The sequence below is a fragment of the Podarcis liolepis genome (genome assembly GCF_965112155.1).
Source record: "Podarcis liolepis genome assembly, chromosome: 2".
Classification (NCBI taxonomy): domain Eukaryota; kingdom Metazoa; phylum Chordata; class Lepidosauria; order Squamata; family Lacertidae; genus Podarcis; species Podarcis liolepis.
Window position 1 is genome coordinate 22,404,757 of NC_139555.1, and position 23,478 is coordinate 22,428,234.

Below are 23,478 nucleotides of genomic sequence, written 5' to 3' on the forward strand. Positions count from 1 at the left end.
GCCATTCTGAAAAGTCACAGCATTAAGAGTGGCTGAATCTGGAAACTGTCCCCTCCCCACCTAAATCCATGCTTCTGTATATGTTGTGCAGGGCTTGGTGGACAGCAGGGCCAGATTTGGACCTCAGTCTGCCAGTTGCTCATGCTTGTTGTACAGGCAGACAGGGTCGCAAACCATAGATACGAGCTGTTCCTTCCCAGCCACAAAACATAGTCCCCATTCCTCCTCTTCCTGAGGCTGACACTTTGGTTTGTGCTTTTCCTAGCCGTGGCTTTTCGCTGCTGATCATGAAGAACATGAATGTGACCTCTTTGGACTTCCGCTCGCTTAGGGAGATCAGTGCCGGCAAGGTCTACATCGCTGAGAACCGGCAGCTTTGCTATTACAACACGGTCAACTGGGAACGTCTCTCCCGCCGGCGTTCGGACCTTGACATCAAGAGCAACAAACCTGCCAGGAAATGCAGTGAGTGGGCAAGCTGTAGATAAGTTAGCCTGGAGTTAGGGGACTTGGTGCTTCTTGCACTAGGCCGCATTGCCATCAACAAAACCAAACAACTCCTTCAAAGGAGTTTCAACATTCTCTTATCCTTGTAGAGGGCTCAGTCACTCTCACTTTGTAGTAGATGCTACTGAACTCTGGTAGGGTGCAAACAGCACATGATTGGAATGTGGAAAATATGAAAACAACAAGAAGAGGGCAGAATTATAACTATGTGAGAGGAGTTCTTCAGAGGTCCAGAATATGGGAAGTCTGTATGAAATTTAATAATTAATAATTCAGATTGTAATTTGGTTATTTTATTTTATTTTTATTTTTTTGAATTGGATTATGATTTGATTTGTTATAAATTGGATGTTCTTAATGGAAAATTTATAAAAATTATTTACAAACAAACAAGCAAACATTATTATTTACAAACATAACTATTTACAAACAAACAAATTCCTCTCTCTTATGGAGAGGAATTCAAGGCAGCTGTGTGGCAAGTGTTCCTTCAGCACAAGCATTTCGCCAGGTGAAACAATTCCCCTCTCCTTCCCTGCATAGTGTGCTGGGGGTTCTATCAACCACCCCCCTCCCTGCCAGCCGATTTCAGGACATGGGGGGGGACGACCCCATGCACTACTGGAAGTCCTTGTGTGGATTTCCACTAGCGGGATTCAAATTAGTTGAATCCCACCCATATGTTCCAGTGGCAAAACAATTGTGCAGTCTCCATTGCGCTCTGTTTCCTTGGTCTACGCTACCTGCCCATCTGAGCAACTCAGCACATGGAAGTTAGTGTCTTGCCCACTGCAACATCAGAGCAGATGCTTGCTGCTGGATACCACTTGGACTGTGAACATGCTAGTTCATAGGTAGGGAAACTAAGGCCTGGGGTCCAGATCCGGCCCAATCGCCTTCTAAATCCAGCCCAAAGACAGTCCGGGAATCAGCGTGTTTTTACATGAGTAGAATGTGTCCTTTTATTTAAAATGCATCTCTGGGTTATTTGTGGGGCATAGGAATTCATTCATTCCCCCCCCCCCCAAAAAAAAATAGTCCGGCACCCCACAAGGTCTGAGGGACGGTGGACCAGCCCCCTGCTGAAAAAGTTTGTTGACCCCTGTGCTAGTTAGTCTTAACTGGAATAAAGTTGTTTCTGTGGCCAGACATCTAGAGCAGTGTTTCCCAACCTTTTTTGGGCAAAGGCACACTTGTTTCATGAAAAAAATCTCGAGGCACACCACCATGCCAGATGGGAAAAGGTCACTTTTTACTTATGTAAAAAAAAATAAAAAAATAGTAACAGCATAGAAGGTAATGGTTAGGCTAGCATCCCTCTTCCAAATATGCTAGGTTTTTATTTGCAGGGACTGTTCTACATGGGAAAGCATTCAGCACTGTCATTCTCCCATCTGCCATCTGATTTGGTACTATTCTGGGTCAACTTACTCTGCTGCATGTGTAGATGAAAATGGCACCAAGTGTGGGGGAGGGGGCAGAACAGGTTTCAGATACAGGATATTAAGCATACACGTACTTCAGATTGAACTGGTTGCTTGCTTTGCAAGTTTTCATTTCCCAAATGACTGCCTTGGCAAGCGCAATACCTACCAGGCTCAACGCCGGTCTCGCGCTGCCGCTTCCCGCGCTCTCAAGGACCCGGGAGGAGGAAGGCGTGAAGGGAATCCCGAAGGCGCGAAAACCTCGCGCATGCGCAGGCCTTCCGCCTGCGACAGCCCAGTAGGCCGGCCGAAGCGAGCGGCAATGGGATGTGGGAGGGAGCTCGCTCGCCGCCCCGCGTGTGCCTATGTGGGGCACGTTACAGCCCCGTGACGTCAGCGCCACGCAGGCAGCCAGGCAGGCAGATGGCGAGAGCCCCGCGCCGGGTGGCCTCTCCTTGCCACCGCCGCCCCGCCTCTCGCCGCCCGACTCGCCCGCCTCCCTCCCACGGCACACCAGGCAACGTCTCGCGGCACACTAGTGTGCCACGGAACACCGGTTGGGAAACACTGATCTAGAGAATCGTACCCCTGCTATAGCCAAATGATGTTGGGTTTAAAATAGTAAATCCATGACTTTCCCCCTTTTGTTGGTTTGTCCACAGATGGGTCAGGGAGGTGGGAAAGGGATTTGAAGCATTTTCCTTCCAGGTAGCACATGCCCCACCCCACAACTTAAAATGGGGCCCTGGTCCCAGATGTGATCCAGGCACTCTGTTTCTCTCCCAGCCCAAGAGGGGAAGGTCTGTCATCCTCTTTGCTCCACCGATGGCTGTTGGGGTCCTGACCCAGATCAGTGTGTCTCCTGCCTTAACTACAGCCGTGACGGAACCTGTGTTGACTCCTGCAGCTTCTACGAGGGGTAAGAAATAGCCAGCCAGGGACACTTGCTTCCCTTTTTGCCTTCTCGTTCCACCCTGGCCCCAAGTGTGTAACTCCTCTCCTCTCCTACTCTGCTCTGCGTAGGGATGTTCGAGAATTTGCACAAGACGGGGCGTGCTTCCCTTGCCACCCGCAGTGCCAGAAGATTGAAGGAGGCCTAACCTGCAATGGATCGGTATGGCAATATCACATAGCTTCTCTAGAGTGGTGGGGTGGCAAAGATCTTTGTGCATTTTATATCCAACCTTTGCAGATAATGATGATGATGATGATGATGATGAATTATTTATTTATTTATACATACCCCGCCCATCTGGCTGGGTTTCCCCATCCACTCTGGGAGGCTTCCAGCAAAATATTAAAATACAATAAAATACATTAAAAGCTTCCCTAAACAGGGCTGCCTTCAGATGTCTTCTAAAAGTTTGGTAGTTGTTCTTCTCTTTGACATCTGGTGGGTGGGCGTTCCACAGGGTGGGTGCCACTACTGAGAAGGCCCTCTGCCTGGTTCCCTGTAACTTGACTTCTCGCAGTGAGGGAACCGCCAGAAGGCCCTCGGAGCTGGACCTCAGTGTCCGGGCAGAACGATGGGGGTGGAGACGCTCCTTCAGGTATACTGGACCGAGGCCGTTTAGGGCTTTAAAGGTCAGCACCAACACTTTGAATTGTGCTCGGAAACGTACTGGGAGCCAGTGTAGGTCTTTCAAGCTGGTGTTAAGTGGTCTTGTTATGTTCAAGGCATCTTGGAACACATAAAATAATGTGAAAGAGCTGGGGTTAAGCTATATGCTTTTCCTAAACAGATCCCGCCTTTCCTGAAAGCCAGGAAACTAGTGCTCAAATGAATCACTTCTGGGAGGTTATTTCATAGCTCTGGGGACACAGCAACAAAGGCCCTGCTCCTCTCTTATTGATAATACTTGGAGCAGTGCCTGTGTTCCAATATCTTATCAGGTACTAGGTCTCCTATGGAAAGTAATGGCCTTTGAGGTACAGTGGTGCCCCGCAAGACGAATGCCTCGCAAGACGGAAAACTCGCTAGACAAAAGAGTTTTCCGTTTTGGAGGTGCTTCGCAAAACGAATCTCCTATGGGCTTGCTTCGCAAGACGAAAATGTCTTGCGAGTTCCTGCGGGGGTTTTTTCCTCCCCCCCTTTTTCTAAGCCGCTAAGCCGCTTATCAGCTGATCCGATAAGCCGATAAGCCGATAAGCCGCTAATCCGTCAATGGGCTTGCTTCGCAAGACGAGAAAACCGCTAGACGAAGAGAATCACAGAACGGATTCTTTTCGTCTTGCGAGGCACCACTGTATAGGTTTCAGGCTGTGGGATCAGGGCCTGCTCCTGTACATCTTGCCTGCCTCCTTGTTACGTTGCTTTCTTTTTAAGCACTGGGCCAGCTGTACAAGCATTGCAAGCAATTGTTTGGGGGGTAATGCCATACGTTTAGGATCGCGCTTACTCTATAGTATAAAGGGCCGTGGACAGTGGATGCAGAGAGACATGCACACACCCATTGTTTCATTTTATATATTTATAAACTTATTTCCCAAAGCTCAAAACCAGTGAGCGGATCGTAACAAAAACAGACAGCATTGTGAAACAGTAATACACAAAAACACACAAGAAATTACAAAGAAGTATCTGCAGAACAAAACAAATTGAGGCAAATTCCTGCTGGAAAAGAGACGTTTTGCAGCGGCTTCCAGAATCCAACAGAGCTGCAGATTGTTATTCCTCATCAGGAAGAAGATTCCAAAGTCACGAAGTCCCTGCTTCTGGCTGCCGCTGCCTTTATTTAATGAATGGAGCAGCTTTCAGGGCCAGATGACCCAGATCTCAACCAGATTAAATGCAGGGAAGGGTACCCAGGTCTCCCTGTCACTTTGCAAGGCAATATTCGGGCTTACATTTCAGGCCACAGGCTGCAGATTCTTGGGTGGCCGAACACCTTAGGATATTCCTAATTTTCCTCCTGCTAGTTATGGAAAGTTCAGACCATGCAGAGGTCTGTGGAGGGAATGCTAGAGATTACTTTTACTGAAAGCTTTATTTACAGTTTCAGAAAGAATAGGGAATGACGCAGGCACTGCTAAGCCCAAGGTCACAGTCAGTATGTTTTCCTCAGACGCCAGGGGTTGAACCCGGGTTCTTCTGCATGCAAAGCAGTTGATCTATCACTGAGCTGTCTCCTCAACTCACCTCCTCTTTCTCCTCAGGGTGCTGATGCCTGTATGCATTGTGCTAACTACCGGGATGGGCCGCACTGTGTAGAAAACTGCCCTGCAGGCATCGTAGGGGTAAAGGGTCTCATCTTCAAGTACCCCTATGCCAACAATGAGTGCCGGTCGTGCCATGAGAACTGCACGCAGGGGTAAGTGAGAAATCGGGAGTTTCAGCAATAATACCTAATTTATTTCCATAGTATGTTGCATGCAGATAGCATCATCATAAAGTGCAGCCGAGTGACTTGTGTTTTGAAAAAAAAAGTAAATGATCAGGGAACAGAAAAGATAAGTGAAGAAGAACAAAAACAGCACCTGTTCTGTAAAAGCACATGTGGACTATTAAAAACAACAACATTGCAGTCAAATGAAATCGTGGGCGGGATTTGAGATAAAAGCAGCGGAAGAAAAATGACAAAATAATTGTAGAGAAATGTTCTGCAATAGATAAAGATATAATGCAGTGGAAAAGGTTTGAGTAAAAACACTGTGGGAAGCCGCCTTACAAGACAGTGTATTTGATTTGAAGGTAATTGTGAAAACGTTTGAAAAATATAATAATAAATATATATATATGTATAAGAATGTTAGTGTTGCATCAATATGACACTTTATAAAATCATTGCACACATTTGAGCCCTGACCAGCTACAGTTTAAATGCTATTGCAGCTAAGAAAGCAAAACGAACACTTTTAAATTATGCCTGTCAGCCTAAATCATAGTTAGTCGTCAACTAGGGGTGAGCAGTAACTTATATAGTCTTTTGTCTACTGCAGGCGGAAACTGGGGTTTGTGGTTTTTACTTTCCTGCTAGAGGCTGTTTCCCTAGATTCTTGGATTCTCTGTCTCCCGGGATAATTATTGGATTTCATTCCTTATAGGTGTGATGGACCACAGCTTGAAGATTGCTTCATGGAGGAACTGCCTGTTCACAGGTACCTATCAGCACCCCTTCACCTAGTGAGGGTGCGGGGATAGCTTTATAAATTGCACACACCCACACCCCAGTGTGCTTACTCTTACAGATTACAAATACCAAGAAGAGATCTTATCGCCATGAAGCTCAATGGCAGAGCAGCATATTTGCATTCAAGTTCCTAGGTTCCATCCCTTACCTACCTTAAAAGGTAGCCATGAGGATGGTTCAAATAATGTGCATGGAGCACTTTGAACACTTAAAAGCTGTTATATAAAAGCTAAACAATATTGCTATTGTTGTGTTAACATGGACTAAAGCCGCTGGAGACCAGATAAAGTCTTTCTTCTAAGGGTTTGCCCCCGGCACCTGGTAGTTAACCTCAACAGCTTCTGTGTACTGCTTAATAGCCATTAGCCCATAGCATAGCTTCTAATGTCTAGTTAAGATATTCCTGCTTGAACCTATCAAATTGCAGGGTTTTTCAAATGGTTTGGCCTTTTTTTCAAATTATGTCAAAGGCTTTTAATCAAATTATGTCCCTCCTTGCCCCCACCCCTTTCCTTTTCTGCCTCCTGATTTCTCAGCTGGGGGGACGGGACCTGTTTTTTAAGTCGCTTTTCGAAACTGAAACGTGAATCCTCTCTCAAATTCACCCTGTTTCAGACGCCGGTGCTTTAAGGAGCTGCCGTCTTAGGCCTGCCAAGACTTCAGCAGGCCAAGGCAGGGAAACCAGCCAAGATCGCAGCCTCTCTCTCTTGCTTCCATTTGTTGCCACCTTTTTATGGTCCTTCCACTGAGGAGGCAGGCTCTTGTGTCAACAAAGGGGTCTCAGACACTCAGGCTTGTCAGAAAGAACATAAAAAGAACTCTCAGGCTATTGATTGTAGAGGGAGAACTAAAAAAATATATACCGTATTTTTCGCTCTATAACACGCACCCGACCATAACACGCACGTAGTTTTTAGAGGAGGAAAATCTGTAGGCATGCCACTCGTAGGCATTCCCTCCATAACACGCACAGACATTTCCCCTTACTTTTTAGGAGCAAAAAAGTGAGTGTTATGGTGCAAAAAATACGGTAATTATCTGCCTCACCCAATGGATGCTTGAAAGGGCTATTCCCCTCAGCCGTACTCCCACCTTTCTTTTCCCTTCACAATCACACCCCTGCTCTCTCCCACCAATGCCAGTTTGCCTGGAGGCCTTTGTGGGAGGCATGAAAGGAGGGCAGGGCCGCAGCAGGCCTCTGCCTGTCGCTGGAGGGAGTGGATCCTTGCGCTTTGATCTCCTTCCTGCACCCTTTTCCTCCCTTACGAGGCGGAGGAAGCTCCCACCACCACGCGAAAGTTCCTTTTGCTGCCCCTCTTCCAATGCCCTCTGTGCAAATTGTCCTGTGAATATGGGACATGACGAGGAAAAAGCATTTGAGGGCCGCATCGCAACGCGACAGGGGAAAACAAGCCCCTATGATATGGAGCTTTGTTTGGCCAAGGAAAGGACTGGCCTTCCATGGCATTGTAGCTTTAGCGTGCTTGCATGTTCCTTGGGTTTTGTTTGCATTTTGCAACTTGTATTGAGCCTCTGGGACGTGGGGTGGGGTGTGGGGAATAATGAAGATTGGCACGGGGCCAGCTCTGGGATGAAAGGAGTGCCAGTTGCAAAAGTCCTGCAGAAGGACAGGCAGAACCACTGCCAAATCCTTCAACGTTGGGGATGCTTAGGACACCAAGAAACACTGAAGAGAATTTACCTCTGATGGCTGCACCTCTGCTTCATGCGCCAAACACATGGTTCTTGTTGTACTGATGCATCTTGCTGTCACCATCTTTAGTAGGCACTGTGTGAAAAATGATTATGAGTATTATTATTCTGCGCCATTCAACCAGATTTTGTACCAAGGAGGAAAAATTTGGATACTTCTGTGACTTAGAACAACAATGCTTAGTATACATCTCTGTGCATTTCACATTTATTATTCTCAATGACCCTTATAAGGTTGATCAGATTTATCCCCCTCCCAATCAAGTTAAGCCCATTTCCCTCTATTTACCCATTTTTTCTGCCTCTTCTAGCCATCGGAGGGGCAAGGAACTATGGAAAAATTCTCTTCTGGGATTTCCCCCATCATTCATGCCTTCAAACAACAGTTTTGCAGCCATGAGGGCCAGAAAATATATACAGTCATACCTCAGTTTGAATGTGCTTCGGGATGAGCGCATTCGAGTTGCACTCTGCGGCAACCTGGAAGTAACGGAGCGCGTTACTTCCGGGTTTTGCCGCTTGTGCATGCGCAGACGCTCAAAATGACGCCACACGCAGAATCGGTGAAAAGCGATGCGCACATGCGCAGACATGCCGTCACTGGTTACGTTTGCTTCTAGATGTGAATGGGGCTCCGGAACGGATCGCGTTTGCATCTAGAGGTACCACTGTAAATAAATATATTTATAAATGTGTGTGTGTGTGTATATGTAAAGGTGGGATTCTCAGATGGCTGAACTTCATGCTTGCTACTAATTCTTGTGCTTTCGCCATGCTTGTGCAGAACTGTGACATGTGCCCAGACTTCACTATTAATAACGGCTGGCATCTGCATTCCAGGGTAGCTCCGACAGTGATTGCTTTGACGGTTGTGGGCTGCCTCTTTGCCATGTGTTCCTGCATCTTACTCACCTTTCTGTATTGCCGTGGCAAGAAGATTCAGAAGAAGCGAGCCATGCGCAGATACCTGGAGAGAGGAGAGGTGAGACTGTAAACTTGTGTCACCCCACACACCCCGAGACACTTGGGTTTGGGGGGGCCATTGGTCTGACCCAGCTTTGAACGTATGGTAGTAAGTGGGTGAGCTGTTATCCAGGAGTCTGATTGTGGGCTCTTTCCATTGAGGGACACTGGGCATGAAGGAGAAAAAGGGGCAATGAAGTAACACTTTATTTGTAGCTTAGCATCTTCTGGAATTAAGAGTGCCTGTTCAATGGGTCTTTTATAGAATTAGAAAATCCTCTTCATTGCTTCTGTGAAGTCTAGAAGAAAGTAAGGGTTAGCTTAAGTATTTGAAAGGATTTCACAGATGGGTTTGTTTGGCACCACAGTTGTATCTAGCAGCTGTGCTAGACCTAGCTGCAGACAGACAGCCCCCCCACCCTGCCAAAAAAAGAACAGGAACACATGTTTAAAAAACCAGGAATGCTGCAAAGTCAATTAGGAGTAAAGTGACGGTGAATTGTGATGTTCTTTTCAAACAGGGATTCTTGACGACTATGGATTGAATTATTTGTCTGGGTCTCTTTCTTCTCTGTAGAGTTTGGAGCCCCTGGATCCCAGTGAGAAAGCCAATAAAGTCCTGGCTCGAATCTTCAAGGAGACAGAATTAAAGAAGCTGAAAGTTTTAGGATCCGGAGTGTTTGGGACAGTGCACAAAGTAAGCCCGAGACTTGGGAGGAACAGCTTCTGCTTCTGGCTGGTTTAAGCAGAGGCAGAGAACAGTGATCTGCCTTTGAAGAGGGGTTCAGAGCTAGACGATTGCTACAGAGATGGACCTGGGGTGGGACATAGATGGATTAGAGTGCTTGGAGGCAGGCATTATCGGGGGGGGGGGCTCCAGTATTTTGTGCAGGTCATCTAGAGTGGGAGAGGAACTACCTTTTCCTGCTTCAAGAAAATGAGAACGGAAATGGGGGGGGGGTGAGATCCTAATGGTAAATGAAAAATCAGTGTTTGATTCCATCTTGGATGAGAGCCAAGGTCTTGCAAGAGTCCTCAGCAGTTACTAGTTTGTTAATAAATAGATCCTCAGATCAACAATATAGTTTATCTTCTCTGCCCCCCTCCATCAGGGTGTCTGGATTCCAGAAGGAGACTCCATCAAGATCCCTGTGAGCATCAAAGTCATCCAAGACCCAAGTGGCCGGCAGACATTCCATGCTGTCACGGATGTAAGTGCTACAAGGGCATGCAAGGAGGAGATAGGACTGGCCTTCCCGGGTCCCACGTCACTTTGGAAATTTTACTGAACGTGGCCTTCACTGTTTCATGCTTGTTTTTGTAGTCCCCTTGAGAAACACGCCAGACATATAGGGGAAGCGGGCGTTAAATTAGATACGCCATGGAAGATCCAGAACTGTATATCCCAATACCTCTCTTTCTTTGCTTAACAGCAGCCATAGGGAGTAATTTGGATTGAGAGCACAGTGCTGTGGGCAGTGTGTGTTTAACCATTCCCCCAGTTCAAATACCTTTCCACAAGTTGCTATTTGCAGCAAAGGATTAAAAGGCAGGTGCGATACGGGTATTCTGGCTCTGTGGCTAGGAATTTTTTTGGGGGGGTGTGGCAGGTAGGGAGGATTATTTAAATTGGGGAAAGCGTGGATGGAAAGAGCTGACTCAACTCACCCAGTTTCTGGGTGACCTTTAAGCAGAGTTGGGGTACAATTTGGGTGGCAAATTTGGGCAGCTGATACCTAGATATATGAGCATCAAAAGTCACTTGCTCTCTAGTGGTGGAGGGAAATCCCCTTGAAGGTGATGGGCATTGCAAGCAGGCTTTTGAGAGGATTCCTCTTGGGCAGGGGTCAGCAAGCAGACATTTTCAGCAGGGGGCCGGTCCACTGTCCCTCAGACCTTGTGGGGGGCCAGACTATATTGGGGGGGGGAATGATGCAAGAGCACCACAAGCGTACCTGTGTCATGTGAGCGGCAGGGTCTGGTGGCGGGGGGACGATGAGCGGCGCACGAAAGGGCTCCAGAGAGGGGCTGCTTAAAATGGCGGCCGCATGAGTGCTGCTGCTGGCATCAACAAAGCCCAGCCCCCTTCCTCTTCTAGGCAGGGCGGGGAGAAGCCAAGAGGAGGGAGGGAGGAGGTACCGGTGGGAGGGAGACAGAGGGAGAAGGACAGAACATGCACACTGGCGATCCATGTGGAGATTCCACAGGCCGGATCCAGAAGGCAATTGGGCCTGATCTGGCCCACAGGCCTTAGTTTGCCTACCGATGCTCTTGGGTGATGCCATTCATCTGACCTTGGAATGTGCCTGGCATCTTGCAGGCCTTTCTGCACCACTGCTAGAGGAGGAGGGTGACCAGCTGTGCATGCACAGGCAAGCTAGCTTGCTCATCTTGAGCAGTGAGCTGTCCATAGCGAACCTTGTCTAACTGGTATCACTGTTGGCTCTGCCTACACTTAGCACTACCCTGTAATTTTTCTTGCAGTTCTGCGAGTTCCTTCTCTTTGGGGTGTAGCTTGGCGTTTTGGTACTTCTGCTCCGATGCTGTGATTTCATTTTTGTGTGTGTTTTGTTTCTGCCTTTACTATGTACAGCACATGATGGCGATAGGTAGCCTGGACCATGCTTACATTGTCCGTCTGCTGGGTATCTGTACTGGCACCCAACTGCAACTGGTCACCCAGTACCTCGACCTCGGCTCGCTGCTGGAGTATGTCCGCAAAAACAAAGATGCCATTGGCCCACAGCTGATGCTCAACTGGTGTGTGCAGATTGCCAAGGTATGTATGGGTTTTGCAGAGAAATTTTGGGGTTAAGTAAAGGGCCTTTCCCGGGGCAAATAAGGTTGGGGGTAATCTATCCCAGAATATTGGATTTTTTTTAGAACCACTTGCATTCAAAATGTTGAGGGAGTATCCCAAGCATGATTGAAGGCAATGGATAGTGTCATAAGACAGCTTAACCACTAGGTGGCACCAGGCTAAGGTGTATCTGGGTGGAGCCATGAGTTTCCTGGTGCTGTTCTGGTTTGTTTAATAGAGGCAAACTTCTGTTTTGTCCAATACAAACGACCAAGTTCTGGTTTAGCTTTCTGATTGCTGCATCCTGTAAGCCAGGGGTAGGGAACCTTAACGGCTCCCTGTATCCCAAGCTTTGTCACTTAGAGTCTGGCACTGGACCAGGACAGCTCCTAAGAAATAAGAATGGCACAGGACAGGTCACCAGGGGTTTCAGTGGGATGAAAGATCTGCCAAAATTCAGAGGGAGAGGCTGCCTTCCTTCTGTTTTCCGGAGAGAACTTCCAGCAAATACATACCGAACCTTAAACATGGACAACATATAAATATAAAACAGAAATGGAGACAAATCAGGCAAGTCCTGTTGCTGGTGTCGTCAGTGGTGTGAGAGGTTGGGATGAAGGATGGAGTGAAACAGAACCCAAAAGCTGGTAAAGGTAAAGGGACCCCTGACCATTAGATCCAGTCGCAGACAACTCTGGGGTTGTGGCACTCATCTCGCTTTATTGGCCAAGGGAGCCGGTGCACAGCTTCCGGGTCATGTGGCCAGCATGACTAAGTCGCTTCTAGCGAACCAGAGCAGCGCACGGAAACGCCATTTATCTTCCCGCCGGAGTGGTACCTATTTATCTACTTGCACTTTGACGTGCTTTCGAACTGCTAGGTTGGCAGGAGCAGGGACTGAGCAACGGGAGCTCACCCCGTCGCGGGGATTCAAACCGCCAACCTTCTGATCAGCAAGTCCTAGGCTCTGTGGTTTAGACCACAGTGCCACCCGCGTCCCTAAAAAAAAAGCCGGTAGGAGTCAGTGAAACAGGGCAGGAGACAGGGGAGCCAAGGCGGTGCTGAGGTCAGCACTGTGCTGCACACTGCTGCATTTGCACTGTGCTGGACTCCATGCCCCCCCCCCCCGCTTCCAGTAAGTCATAGTAGTGAGTCCATGCCCTGCCCTACAGACTGCTACCATGAGAAGACTGTGTGGTCACTGAGGATGGTCAGCAGTTGGGATTGGGCACTTGATTGGAAGTCGTGACTGGAGACGACAGTCAAACTCCCTTATTAGGATAAGCAATTGGCTAGGGTTAGTGTAAATTGTGTAATTAGCACAGTTTTGATCTGCTAATTTAGTTACACAATACATAATTGTGGCTCGTTGCAGAATGCCAACAAGCACCTAAGGTCTCAGCAGAAGCATGCGGAGTGTTTGCCACACCATCAAAACTAGCCCAAACTAGTGGCTTTCCGGTGATGTTCCGGGAGCCTCGCAGGCCCTTGAAAAGTTATCAGGGAGTTGCTCAGTGAGATTGGTAATACCAGAAAAACTTCCCAGAAAAATCAAACTTCCCCTGCCATATGCAGGTGTGTTGAGTGTGTTCTAGATTGCATGAATTGAGAGAGCAGTGCACCAACGTGCCTCAGCAGGTCTAGCGTGAACGCAGGGCATGCCCCTTGAACAAGTTCCAGAGTTTTCTATCATGCGCTGGAATTCCATCTCTCATATTCTGGGGGTTGGTTCCTCAGCAGATGAGTCAGTGTGGAAATGCCACTACTCAGCAGAAATCCACAAAATGTATTTTAACTTAACTTCTAGATCCTTACCTTCCTGCCCAGCACATCTTCCTGCTCCACCACTGGCAATGGTCTTTAGAAACACAGGATATGCATCCATTTCAGGGCTTGCTGCCGCCTCCTTTTGTGTGAAATACTTGATTTTCATTATGGTGGGAAGGGCCCAAATATATAGGTTGGGCCTGGGTAGACTATAGCTCCTGTGAATCAGGTGCTCAAACCCAAAACAAATCCAGGCACATTCATCTGTTTCTCCTTCCTTATGTTAAGGGCATGTATTACCTGGAGGAACACCGCATGGTCCATCGCAACCTTGCCGCTCGCAACGTTTTGGTAAAATCCCCTAGCCAGGTACAGGTGGCAGATTTTGGCATTGCCGACTTGCTGTATCCAGATGACAAGAAATACTTCTACAATGAGATCAAGGTTGGTATCTATTAGACTAGAGTGAGATACAGTGCAGGCAGCAGAGAGGATGATTCTTGTAACTTTATCATTTCTAAATTGGGGAGTGAGTGTGTGTGTGTGTGTGTGTGAGAGAGAGAGAGAGAGAGAGAGAGAGAGAGAGAGAGAGAGAGAGATTCAATTTCTGTGTTTGAGCCTCCGTCATGTTCTGAATGACAACCGCCAGACTATGGAGTGAGGAACTGCATATCCCATGTAGCCAACAGAACTAGTAAATTCAAGAAAGAAAATTATTACAGAAGAAACTGCTTGAATACCTGAAAAGGTTTCAGAAGAGGAGGGAAACAAGGTGAAAAATGAGATTTTCAAAATGAGTTTTGATAGGTAATTAGGAGTGAAAATTCAGTTTTAGAAACTCACAGGAAATGAATCCAGTTGCATTCAGATTGGAAAGCAATCTTACAAATGTGGTGTGCATGTTTAGCTTAATTATAATTTATGACATTCTGCCTTACATTTTTCAGACACCGATAAAATGGATGGCTTTGGAGAGCATACATTTTGGAAAATATACACATCAAAGTGACGTGTGGAGTTACGGTAGGTATATCAGACCAGCCGATTCCTACTGTGGTTGCCTTCAGGAAATCTGTCACAATAGCAAGTCTCTGGAAATAAAGAAAACAGTTCAAGTGCAAACTATCTGACTCTTAAGTTATGTGCAGTTCCCAACCAAGGTTGAAAAGTGATCCGCAGAGGTGATCACTAGAGCCTTCGAGCTTGTTCACAAGCCTCCCTAAGTGTGCCACCACAGCATGAAGTTCCAAGAGACTTTCTCCTCTAGGTTAGCCATTGTTGCCAATGAAAGGCACTGTTGGGCCAAATATTTATGAAACATTGCCCTCTGGTGCCCTTTTCTTCACCTGTACTTATGCTTCAAGGCGTTTCACTGCCTCCTATTGGGAGAGGCTGGAACCCACATTTGAGTCTTTTAATGCCCACTATGCTGGGACTTGCATAGTGAGGACATCTTGGCGCAATTCCTGCCTTGTTTGCCATAGCTGGGACACATTGGCCCATTCCCTTGCACTGGGCTTTTGTCCACTATATCCCTGGGTCTGTAACAGCCACCTGTACCACATTTATTGGGAGGAATTCAGCGGAGTGCTATGCAGATTGCTCTGTCAGTGCAAGCATTTCTGTTTCTCCGATGGAACGATCTACCCTCTCCCAGTCCACACACACGCCTCCCAGTGTGCTGTTCTGTAGGTTCTCCCAACACACACACTCCTCAGCCAGTATGGGTGGTGTGGGGGGGTGGAGGGAAAGCCCTGTTGTGTTAGCGGAAGCCCTGTTGCACCGATTTATGCTGGCAGGGACAGTTACTATATTTTTCGCTCTATAGGACGCACTTTCCCCTCCAAAAATTAAGGGGAAATGTGTGTGCGTCCTATGGAGCAAATGCAGGCTCCTTGGCTTCAGCGATAGCAATGCAAAGCCTCCGAAACATAGAGGGAGCTCTCCCTCCGTGCTCCGGAGGCTTTGCGTTGCTTTTGCTGAAGCCTGGAGAACGAGAGGGGTCGGTGCCTGGAGAGTGAGAGGGCTCGATAGCCGCCTGAAGCTCCCGCTGCGATCTGGAGGCTTTGGGTTCCTTTTGCTGAAAACGGGAGAGCAAGACTCTCCTGGCTTCAGTGAAAGGAACCCGAAGCCTCCGGAGCACAGCGGGAACTCGCGCTGCGCTCTGAAGGCTTCAGGGATAGCCGCCTGAAGCCTCTGGAGCACAGCGGGAGATCCCGCTGTGCTCTGGAAGCTTCGGGTTCCTTTTGCTGAAGCCAGAAGAGCAAGACTCTCCTGGCTTCAGCAGAGAGGGAGAGCTGCGCAGCGCCCCTTCAGCAAGGCGGGAGGAGAAATGGAGGGGGCTCTGTTTCTCCTGCCTCTTCACTGAAGGGGCGCTGAGCAGAGAGGGGGAGGGTTTTTTTTCTTGTTCTCCCCCTCTAAAACAAGGTGCGTCCTATGATCGGGTGCATCCTATAGAGCAAAAAATACGGTAGTTGAATCTGGCCCACTGCATTCTGTTCATGAGCGTTTTCTGTCACCTGCTCCAGGAGTGACATTGTGGGAGATGATGACCTTTGGAAATGAGCCTTATACCGGAATCCGCCTTTCAGAAGTACCTGACCTTTTGGAGAAAGGGGAGCGCCTCTCGCAGCCCCAGATCTGCACCATTGATGTCTACATGGTGATGGTAAAATGTACGTGACCAGAGTAACACTTTCCCCTCTCCTGGGGAGAAATGTCACTCAGTAGTTCCTTGGATGCACTTTGACCACTAGATTAGGGCACTGGCTGGGGGCTCAACCACACTTCCACTTGTTCAGTGCCTTGAAAGCACGAGTCTGAGTGGTTTTCCACTTGTCCTTGGGAAAACCCACTTTTTAGTGCTGAATCAGAGTAAATGTCAATCCATGGAAAACCCAACTGATGTTTTCCCCTGATTCAATGGTAAAGATTGGGTTTTCCTGGAGGAAAACAGCAGGACAAGTGGAAGCCCTAAGCCAGAATCCACAGGCTGATGGTCTTGCCCTGGCCACAGAAGCTGTCATGACTGGTATCTGCCTGAACGATGCTCACAATCTTCTTTAACCCCACAGGTTGGATGATTGACGAGAACATCCGCCCCACCTTCAAAGAGCTAGCCAATGAGTTCACACGTATGGCTCGTGACCCCCCTCGCTACCTGGTGATTAAGGTTAGTCCTGGCTTGCTCCCAATGTCCTTCCTATTGTCTAGTCTACAAATCAAACCAGGGGAAACTTGTGGCCCTCCGTATATTGTTGGGCTCCAGCTCTCATCAACCCCCACACCCAGCATGGCCAGTAGCTAAGAGATGATGAGAGCTGTAATCCAGCCACATCGGGTCACAGGTTTCCCCACACCCTGCTGTAGAGACTCTGCAGGCGATAAGCACTCAGTGAGTCTGGCTGTTTTTAAAAATGTTCCATCAATACCATGAGTCCTAGATGTGCTGCTCTCCGTCAGTCCTGCACAGTTAGTTACACTTGATAGGTCCTGCTCATGTTCCACGTGTTAATTTCTGAACAAAATAAAAAAATTTAAAACCCAGTCTGCCTTTTTAAAAAATGAATTTCCTCTCTTAAATTTATTGTCGGCTTCAGAGCATTAGTTGTTTTCATTTAGAAAAAATATGAAGTTGTTTGAAAATGTGAAAACCTCCCCACGTTGTTGCTGAGCTGCCTACCCGAGCCACTTTTCAGCGCAACAGCTTCCACGCCAGAGCATGTGATTTTGGATATTATGAGACATATGTCAGCAAGGATTCCTTTTCTGAATTTATAGGCAGTTTGGAGGATGGGGGGAGGAGGCCTCTGTGCATGTGGCAGATGGCTCTTCTCTCGCTCTAGCCAGGCTTCGTGCATCTAGGCCTGCAAGGTTGGGCATCCAGGAAGACCTGAGGCTGGGGGCCTCTCCTTTTATCAACCCAAATGCTGCCCAAAGAATCTTCATAGATCAGGATGTTCTGCTCTCATTTAGACACTCCCAAGGGAGCTTAAGTGCCAGTGCTCAGCAGCCATTGGTAAGTGTTATGAGGGTAATACCTTTTCCTTCTTCCCCTCAGAGAGAGAGTGGGCCACTTCCCCAAGTTGAGCCACCCACACTCACTGAAAAGGAGCTAGACGAGATGGAGACACTGGAAGTGGAGACAGAGTTGGAGGAGGAGGAGCTTAATAACCTTTTTGCGTCCAGGCAGTGGATTGACTCCATGCGGGTAAGAGACCTTCCCTTCCCCTTACCCACTTGATTCTTTGTGGGGGAGAGACTCCAACCTCCTCAAACAATTAAGAAATCCTCCCTAACCTTGCCTATGATGCCCTACAATATACAGTGGTACCTCAGGTTACAGACACTTCAGGTTACAGGTGCTTCAGGTTACAGACACCGCTAACCCAGAAATAGTACCTCAGGTTAAGAACTTTGCTTCAGGATGAGAACAGAAATTGCGTGGTGGCGGCGCAGTGGCAGCAGGAGGCCCCATTAGCTAAAGTGGTACCTCAGGTTAAGAACAGTTTCAGGTTAAGAACAGACCTCCAGAATGAATTAAGTTCTTAACCTGAGGTACCACTATAGTTGTTGTTGTTTGTTGTTATTAATTGAATTTATATACTGCCCCATAACCGGGAGTTTCAGGGCGGTTCACGGAATTAAAATTAAGATATAAAACCACAAAACACCTAATAAAAATAAAAACAACAACCCAATAAAAAAGGTAAAGGACCCCTGACAGTTAAGTCCAGTCACAGACGACTCTGGGCTTGTGGCGCTCATCTCGTTTTACTGGCCGAGGGAGCCGACTGTTGTCCACAGACAGTTTTTCTGGGTCATGTGGCTAGCATGACCAGAGTGAAACCAGAGCAGCACATGGAAACACCGTTTACCTTCCCGTCAGAGTGGTACCTATTTATCTATTTGCACTGGCATGCAAAGGGCATGGTAATATTATTTATTTTCCTCGTGGTTCCACCAATTGACCCTATCCTTCAAAGCAATAAGAGGAAATGGGAGGAAGGGGGCAGATGGTAAAACCATACAGTAGTGCCCCGCAAGACGAATGCCTCGCAAGACAAAAAACTCGCTAGACGAAAGGTTTTTTCGTCCGCGATTTGCCTTGCAAGACGAATTCCCCTATGGGCTTGCTTCGCAAGACGAAAGCCCATAGGGAAATCTCCGGGCAAGTCTCCGCCAGCAGCGGCAGAGCTGCCGCTGCTGGCAGAGAGATCCGCGAAGCCTGGGCGCGCTGCGCGCAGGCTTTGGCATGCCGGCAAGTCTCCGCCAGCAGCGGCAGAGCTGCCGCTGCTGGCAGAGAGATCCGCGAAGCCTGGGCGCGCTGCGCCCAGGCTTCGGGATGCCGGCAAGTCTCCGCCAGCAGCGGCAGAGCTGCCGCTGCTGGCAGAGAGATCCGCGAAGCCTGGGCGCGCTGCGCTCAGGCTTCGGGATGCCGGCAAGTCTCCGCCAGCAGCGGCAGAGCTGCCGCTGCTGGCAGAGAGATCCGCGAAGCCTGGGCGCGCTGCGCACAGGCTTCGGGATGCCGGCAAGTCTCCGCCAGCAGCGGCAGAGCTGCCGCTGCTGGCAGAGAGATCCGCGAAGCCTGGGCGCGCTGCGCTCAGGCTTCGGGATGCCGGCAAGTCTCCGCCAGCAGCGGCAGAGCTGCCGCTGCTGGCAGAGAGATCCGCGAAGCCTGGGCGCGCTGCGCGCAGGCTTCGGCATGCTGGCAAGTCTCCGCCAGCAGCGGCAGAGCTGCCGCTGCTGGCAGAGAGATCCGCGAAGCCTGGGCGCGCTGCGCTCAGGCTTCGGGATGCCGGCAAGTCTCCGCCAGCAGCGGCAGAGCTGCCGCTGCTGGCAGAGAGATCCGCGAAGCCTGGGCGCGCTGCGCACAGGCTTCGGGATGCCGGCAAGTCTCCGCCAGCAGCGGCAGAGCTGCCGCTGCTGGCAGAGAGATCCGCGAAGCCTGGGCGCGCTGCGCACAGGCTTCGGGATGCCGGCAAGTCTCCGCCAGCAGCGGCAGAGCTGCCGCTGCTGGCAGAGAGATCCGCGAAGCCTGGGCGCGCTGCGCACAGGCTTCGGGATGCCGGCAAGTCTCCGCCAGCAGCGGCAGAGCTGCCGCTGCTGGCAGAGAGATCCGCGAAGCCTGGGCGCGCTGCGCACAGGCTTCGGGATGCCGGCAAGTCTCCGCCAGCAGCGGCAGAGCTGCCGCTGCTGGCAGAGAGATCCGCTGGGAAGGAATCCCTTGGACCCCCGCCGGACTTCAAAAGAGCTTCGGGAAGTCCAGCGGGGGGCCAAGGGATTCCCTCCCAGCCGCCCGCCTTTAGAAGCGCTCGGGGGAACACCTGCCCCCGCCGCCCCACTTCGGAAAGCTGTTCCGAAGTGGGGCGGGGGGGGCAGGGACACCCGGCCCCGCCGCCCCACTTCGGAAAGCTGTTCCGAAGTGGGGCGGGGGGCGGGGACACCTGGCCCCGCCGCCCCACTTCGGAAAGCTGTTCCGAAGTGGGGCGGGGGGGGGCAGGGACACCCGGCCCCGCCGCCCCACTTCGGAAAGCTGTTCCGAAGTGGGGCGGGCAGGCGGGGACACCCGGCCCCGCCGCCCCACTTCGGAAAGCTGTTCCGAAGTGGGGCGGGCAGGCGGGGACACCCGCCCCCGCCGCCCCACTTCGGAAAGCTGTTCCGAAGTGGGGCGGGGGGCGGGGACACCCGGCCCCGCCGCCCCACTTCGGAAAGCTGTTCCGAAGTGGGGCGGGGGGGGGCAGGGACACCCGGCCCCGCCGCCCCACTTCGGAAAGCTGTTCCGAAGTGGGGCGGGGGGGGGCAGGGACACCCGGCCCCGCCGCCCCACTTCGGAAAGCTGTTCCGAAGTGGGGCGGGCAGGCGGGGACACCTGGCCCCGCCGCCCCACTTCGGAAAACTGTTCTGAAGTGGGGCGGGGGGGCGGGACACCTGCCCCATCCGCCCCACTTCGGGGGGGGCGGGAACACCTTCTGAAGGCGGGCAGGGGGCGAAAGTCTTTGTCCCCCCTGCCTGCCTTCCCAGGGGCTTTTAAATCGCCCCGGACAGCGGAGAAGTCCTCCGCTGTCCGGAGCGATTTTAAAATGCCGCTCGCCAGCATTTTAAGATAGCCCCGCACAGCGGAGAAGTCCTCCGCTGTCCCAGGGTTTTTTAAAATGCTGGGGGTGGGAAGAAAAGCCCTTGTCCCCCCCCCCCAGCCTTCAGAAGAGGTCCGGGGACAGACTGTCCCCGGACCTGGTCTGAAGGTGGTTTCCCTAGGAACGCATTAATTGATTTTCAATGCATTCCTATGGGAAACCGTGCATCGCAAGACGAAAAAACCGCAAGACGAAGAGAATTGCGGAACGAATTAATTTCGTCTTGCGAGGCACCACTGTACTGGAAATTTAAGAACTAATGTGCTTTTTATGTTTTAATATGTTTTAATTCTTGCCCTATTTTGCTGTGTCAACTGCTTTGAGAACTTTTTGCTGAACAAATATTCTAAGCAGACTGAATTAATAAATCCAATTCTGGCCCTGCCCTGGCTCATTGCTATATACTCTTCTTTGTTTTCTTGGTTTTTAAAAAAATCAACATCCAGAGCCCAAATCTTCTGAATCCTTCTGCTGGATACATCCCCATGAATCAGAGCAGTCTCAGTGGAAATCGCCAGGTATTTGATTTTTCTCCAAATCTGTATGGGATTCAGAGCTAGTGTACAGAAGGAGGGGTGGCATGTCTGGTGAGAAGAGCATCAGATACGGGGGGGGGGGGGCAGTGTAATTTGTGTGTTTGTATGGAGGCTGTTAACTTCGGTAGAGTAGAAGGGTTGAGTGCCAGAGCATGTGCTTTGCACAATTTGATCCCTGGCAACTCCTATTAGACAGCATTGCTGGAACAGGCCTCTGCCAGAGGCATTGCTGCGCTCATGCCAATCGGCCCTAGAGCAGGCCCGCCGGCACAGCTTGCGACCTACCAAATCAAATGCGGCATGCCAGCCATGTTATGCGGCTTGCCGAGCTCTTGACAACTTTTCTGTTTTGCAGCCTTGCCAGGCAACAAAACTGGGAAGGTTATTGAGTCCCTGGTGCACTGCCAGGAATGGCCATTGGGTCGCAAGTTGTGTTGGCATGCAATAGACAGTGACCAAATGACTATCGTTCCAGCTCCTCTTTGGTCAGACTGCAACTCTGCTTAGGTGAGAGTAGTCCCCACTGCATTCAACAGGACTTACTTCTGAGTAGCCAGACTCTGGAGAGTTTAGTTGAATGTTTTATAGGCTCCCGTGGGTGAGCAATTTGTGTTTCCAGTAAAGGTAAAGGGATCCCTGACCATTAGGTCCAGTTGGCACTCATCTTGCTTAGTTGGCTGAGGGAGCCAGTGTACAGCTTCCGGGTCATGTGGCCAGCATGACTAAGCCGCTACTGGCAAACCAGAGCAGCGCATGGAAACGCCGTTTACCTTCCCGCTGGAACGGTACCTATTTATCTACTTGCACTTTGATGTGCTTTCAAACTGCTAGGTTGGCAGGAGCAGGGACCGAGCAATGGGATTCAAACCGCCAACCTTCTGATCGGCAAGTCCTAGGCTCTGTGGTTTAGACCACAGCGCCACCCGTGTCCTGTGTTTCCAATAGGCAGGGGGAAATAGGAGCCTGTGGGGTCTCATCAGACCGCTAATCATATGCTCATTTCTAATTCTTTGCAACCCAGAGCGCTGGACTGGGCTCCCGGCAGACCTTGCGGATAAGGCAGGAGTCGATAGGACGCACGGTGTCGGAGTCCTCAGAGGGACGGGGCACAACCTCTGAATACGACCTCACTGAGGACCTGTCATTGTCCGGGAGCCTGTGCCGCAGCTTGCGATCTCGGGGAGACAGCGCCTACCTGTCTCAGCGAGAGAGCTTGATGCTCCCAATGGGGAGTGCCGATGGAGAGGAAGATGCCAATGGCTACGTCATGCCAGATCAAAACGGCAGAGGTAAGTACAGCATCACAGAGGAGGGGCTGTAGGGTACTGAGATGCAGCCCACAGTCTCCTAGATGGACTGGAGTGGACCACACAAATACCAAGGTGGAAAGGGTGGGGTAGAAACGAATCGGACCTGCAGGGGCAGCTCATTGGTTCTGGCTTTCTCTGGGCCATGGCCTTCTACAACATTGGGTCTTCTCGGTGAGCAGCTTGCCTGTTCTTTATCAAGCGGGTAGTGCAGTTCTGCTGCACAGGAGGGGATTAGGTTGCACCAGAAGTTTACATCTGACTGGCTCCGCTCGTTTCTGCTGAGCTTCACTGGTTCGAGGCTTTAGCTGCCAAGGAGGTTCCCATTGGCAGCAGCTAAGCAAGACATTTCAAGAGGAGGGAGGAGATGGAACTGGCCTAGCCAAGGATCTGGTCTAGCTACTGGCAATGGACCCAAGGATGGACATGGACCTGGTGTAGGGGGAAAAAGCAGCAGTTATGATGTGCCCGGCTCCTGCTTCTGCCCTGGCTGGTACAAAGGGCAGGGCTATGGCCACTTTGCTGCTCCCAGCCAAGAGTTAGGATTACAGCCTGAGATATCTGATGACTTGGAACTGAATCCAGCTCAACTAGGTAGAATGAAGGGGAGCTAGGAAGGCCCAGGGGAAGGTGTATTGGTGCGCACCGACCCCTCTCCCTCTCCAGGCTTCAGGGATAGCCACCTGAAGCCTTCGGAGTGGAGCGTAAGTTCCCACTGCATTCTGGAGGCTTCGGGTTCCTTTCGCTGAAGCCAGGACAAGACTCTCCTGGCTTCAGCAGAGAGGGAGAGCTGTGCAGCGCCCCTTCAGCCAAGCGGAGGAGAAATGGAAGGGGCTCCGTTTCTCCTGCCGCTTCGCTGAAGGGGCACTGAGCAGAGAGGGGGAGGGTTTTTTTTTCTTGTTCTCCCCCTCTAAAACAAGGTGCGTCCTATGCTCGGGTGCGTCCTATAGAGCGAAAAATACGGGACTTGAGCAAAGGAAGCTGACATTTGACTCTAATAAATATAGCAAAAGCAGCTTGAGGGCCACATTGGATGCAAGGGCCAGAGCTCGCCCCTCCTTGCTTTCTGAAAAAGGGAAGTGGGATCATTGAATCTAGCAGTGAAAAATGGTTCTTGCAAACAATTACTTGGGGGTTGTTTTCCTCCATGCTTCTTTCTGCCACTGCCATTTACCCTCCCTCCTGCTATGGGGTT

At 50.1% G+C, this 23,478-nt stretch overlaps 1 protein-coding gene across 1 annotated transcript in view; it reads left to right on the plus strand.

Annotated features, from left to right (window-relative positions):
- The window catches only part of ERBB3 (erb-b2 receptor tyrosine kinase 3), a 99,982-nt gene that overhangs the window by 69,766 nt on the left and 6,738 nt on the right, over positions 1-23,478 (plus strand). Inside the window, exons 12-27 of the mRNA XM_083489853.1 lie at positions 266-465; positions 2,718-2,850; positions 2,955-3,045; positions 5,088-5,242; positions 5,976-6,029; positions 8,615-8,756; positions 9,315-9,434; positions 9,850-9,948; positions 11,331-11,516; positions 13,593-13,748; positions 14,252-14,327; positions 15,833-15,979; positions 16,379-16,476; positions 17,365-17,514; positions 20,887-20,958; positions 21,998-22,265. Of these exons, the coding sequence (XP_083345979.1) occupies positions 266-465; positions 2,718-2,850; positions 2,955-3,045; positions 5,088-5,242; positions 5,976-6,029; positions 8,615-8,756; positions 9,315-9,434; positions 9,850-9,948; positions 11,331-11,516; positions 13,593-13,748; positions 14,252-14,327; positions 15,833-15,979; positions 16,379-16,476; positions 17,365-17,514; positions 20,887-20,958; positions 21,998-22,265 (2,147 nt within the window). The remainder of the gene's footprint in view (positions 1-265; positions 466-2,717; positions 2,851-2,954; positions 3,046-5,087; positions 5,243-5,975; positions 6,030-8,614; positions 8,757-9,314; positions 9,435-9,849; positions 9,949-11,330; positions 11,517-13,592; positions 13,749-14,251; positions 14,328-15,832; positions 15,980-16,378; positions 16,477-17,364; positions 17,515-20,886; positions 20,959-21,997; positions 22,266-23,478) is intronic.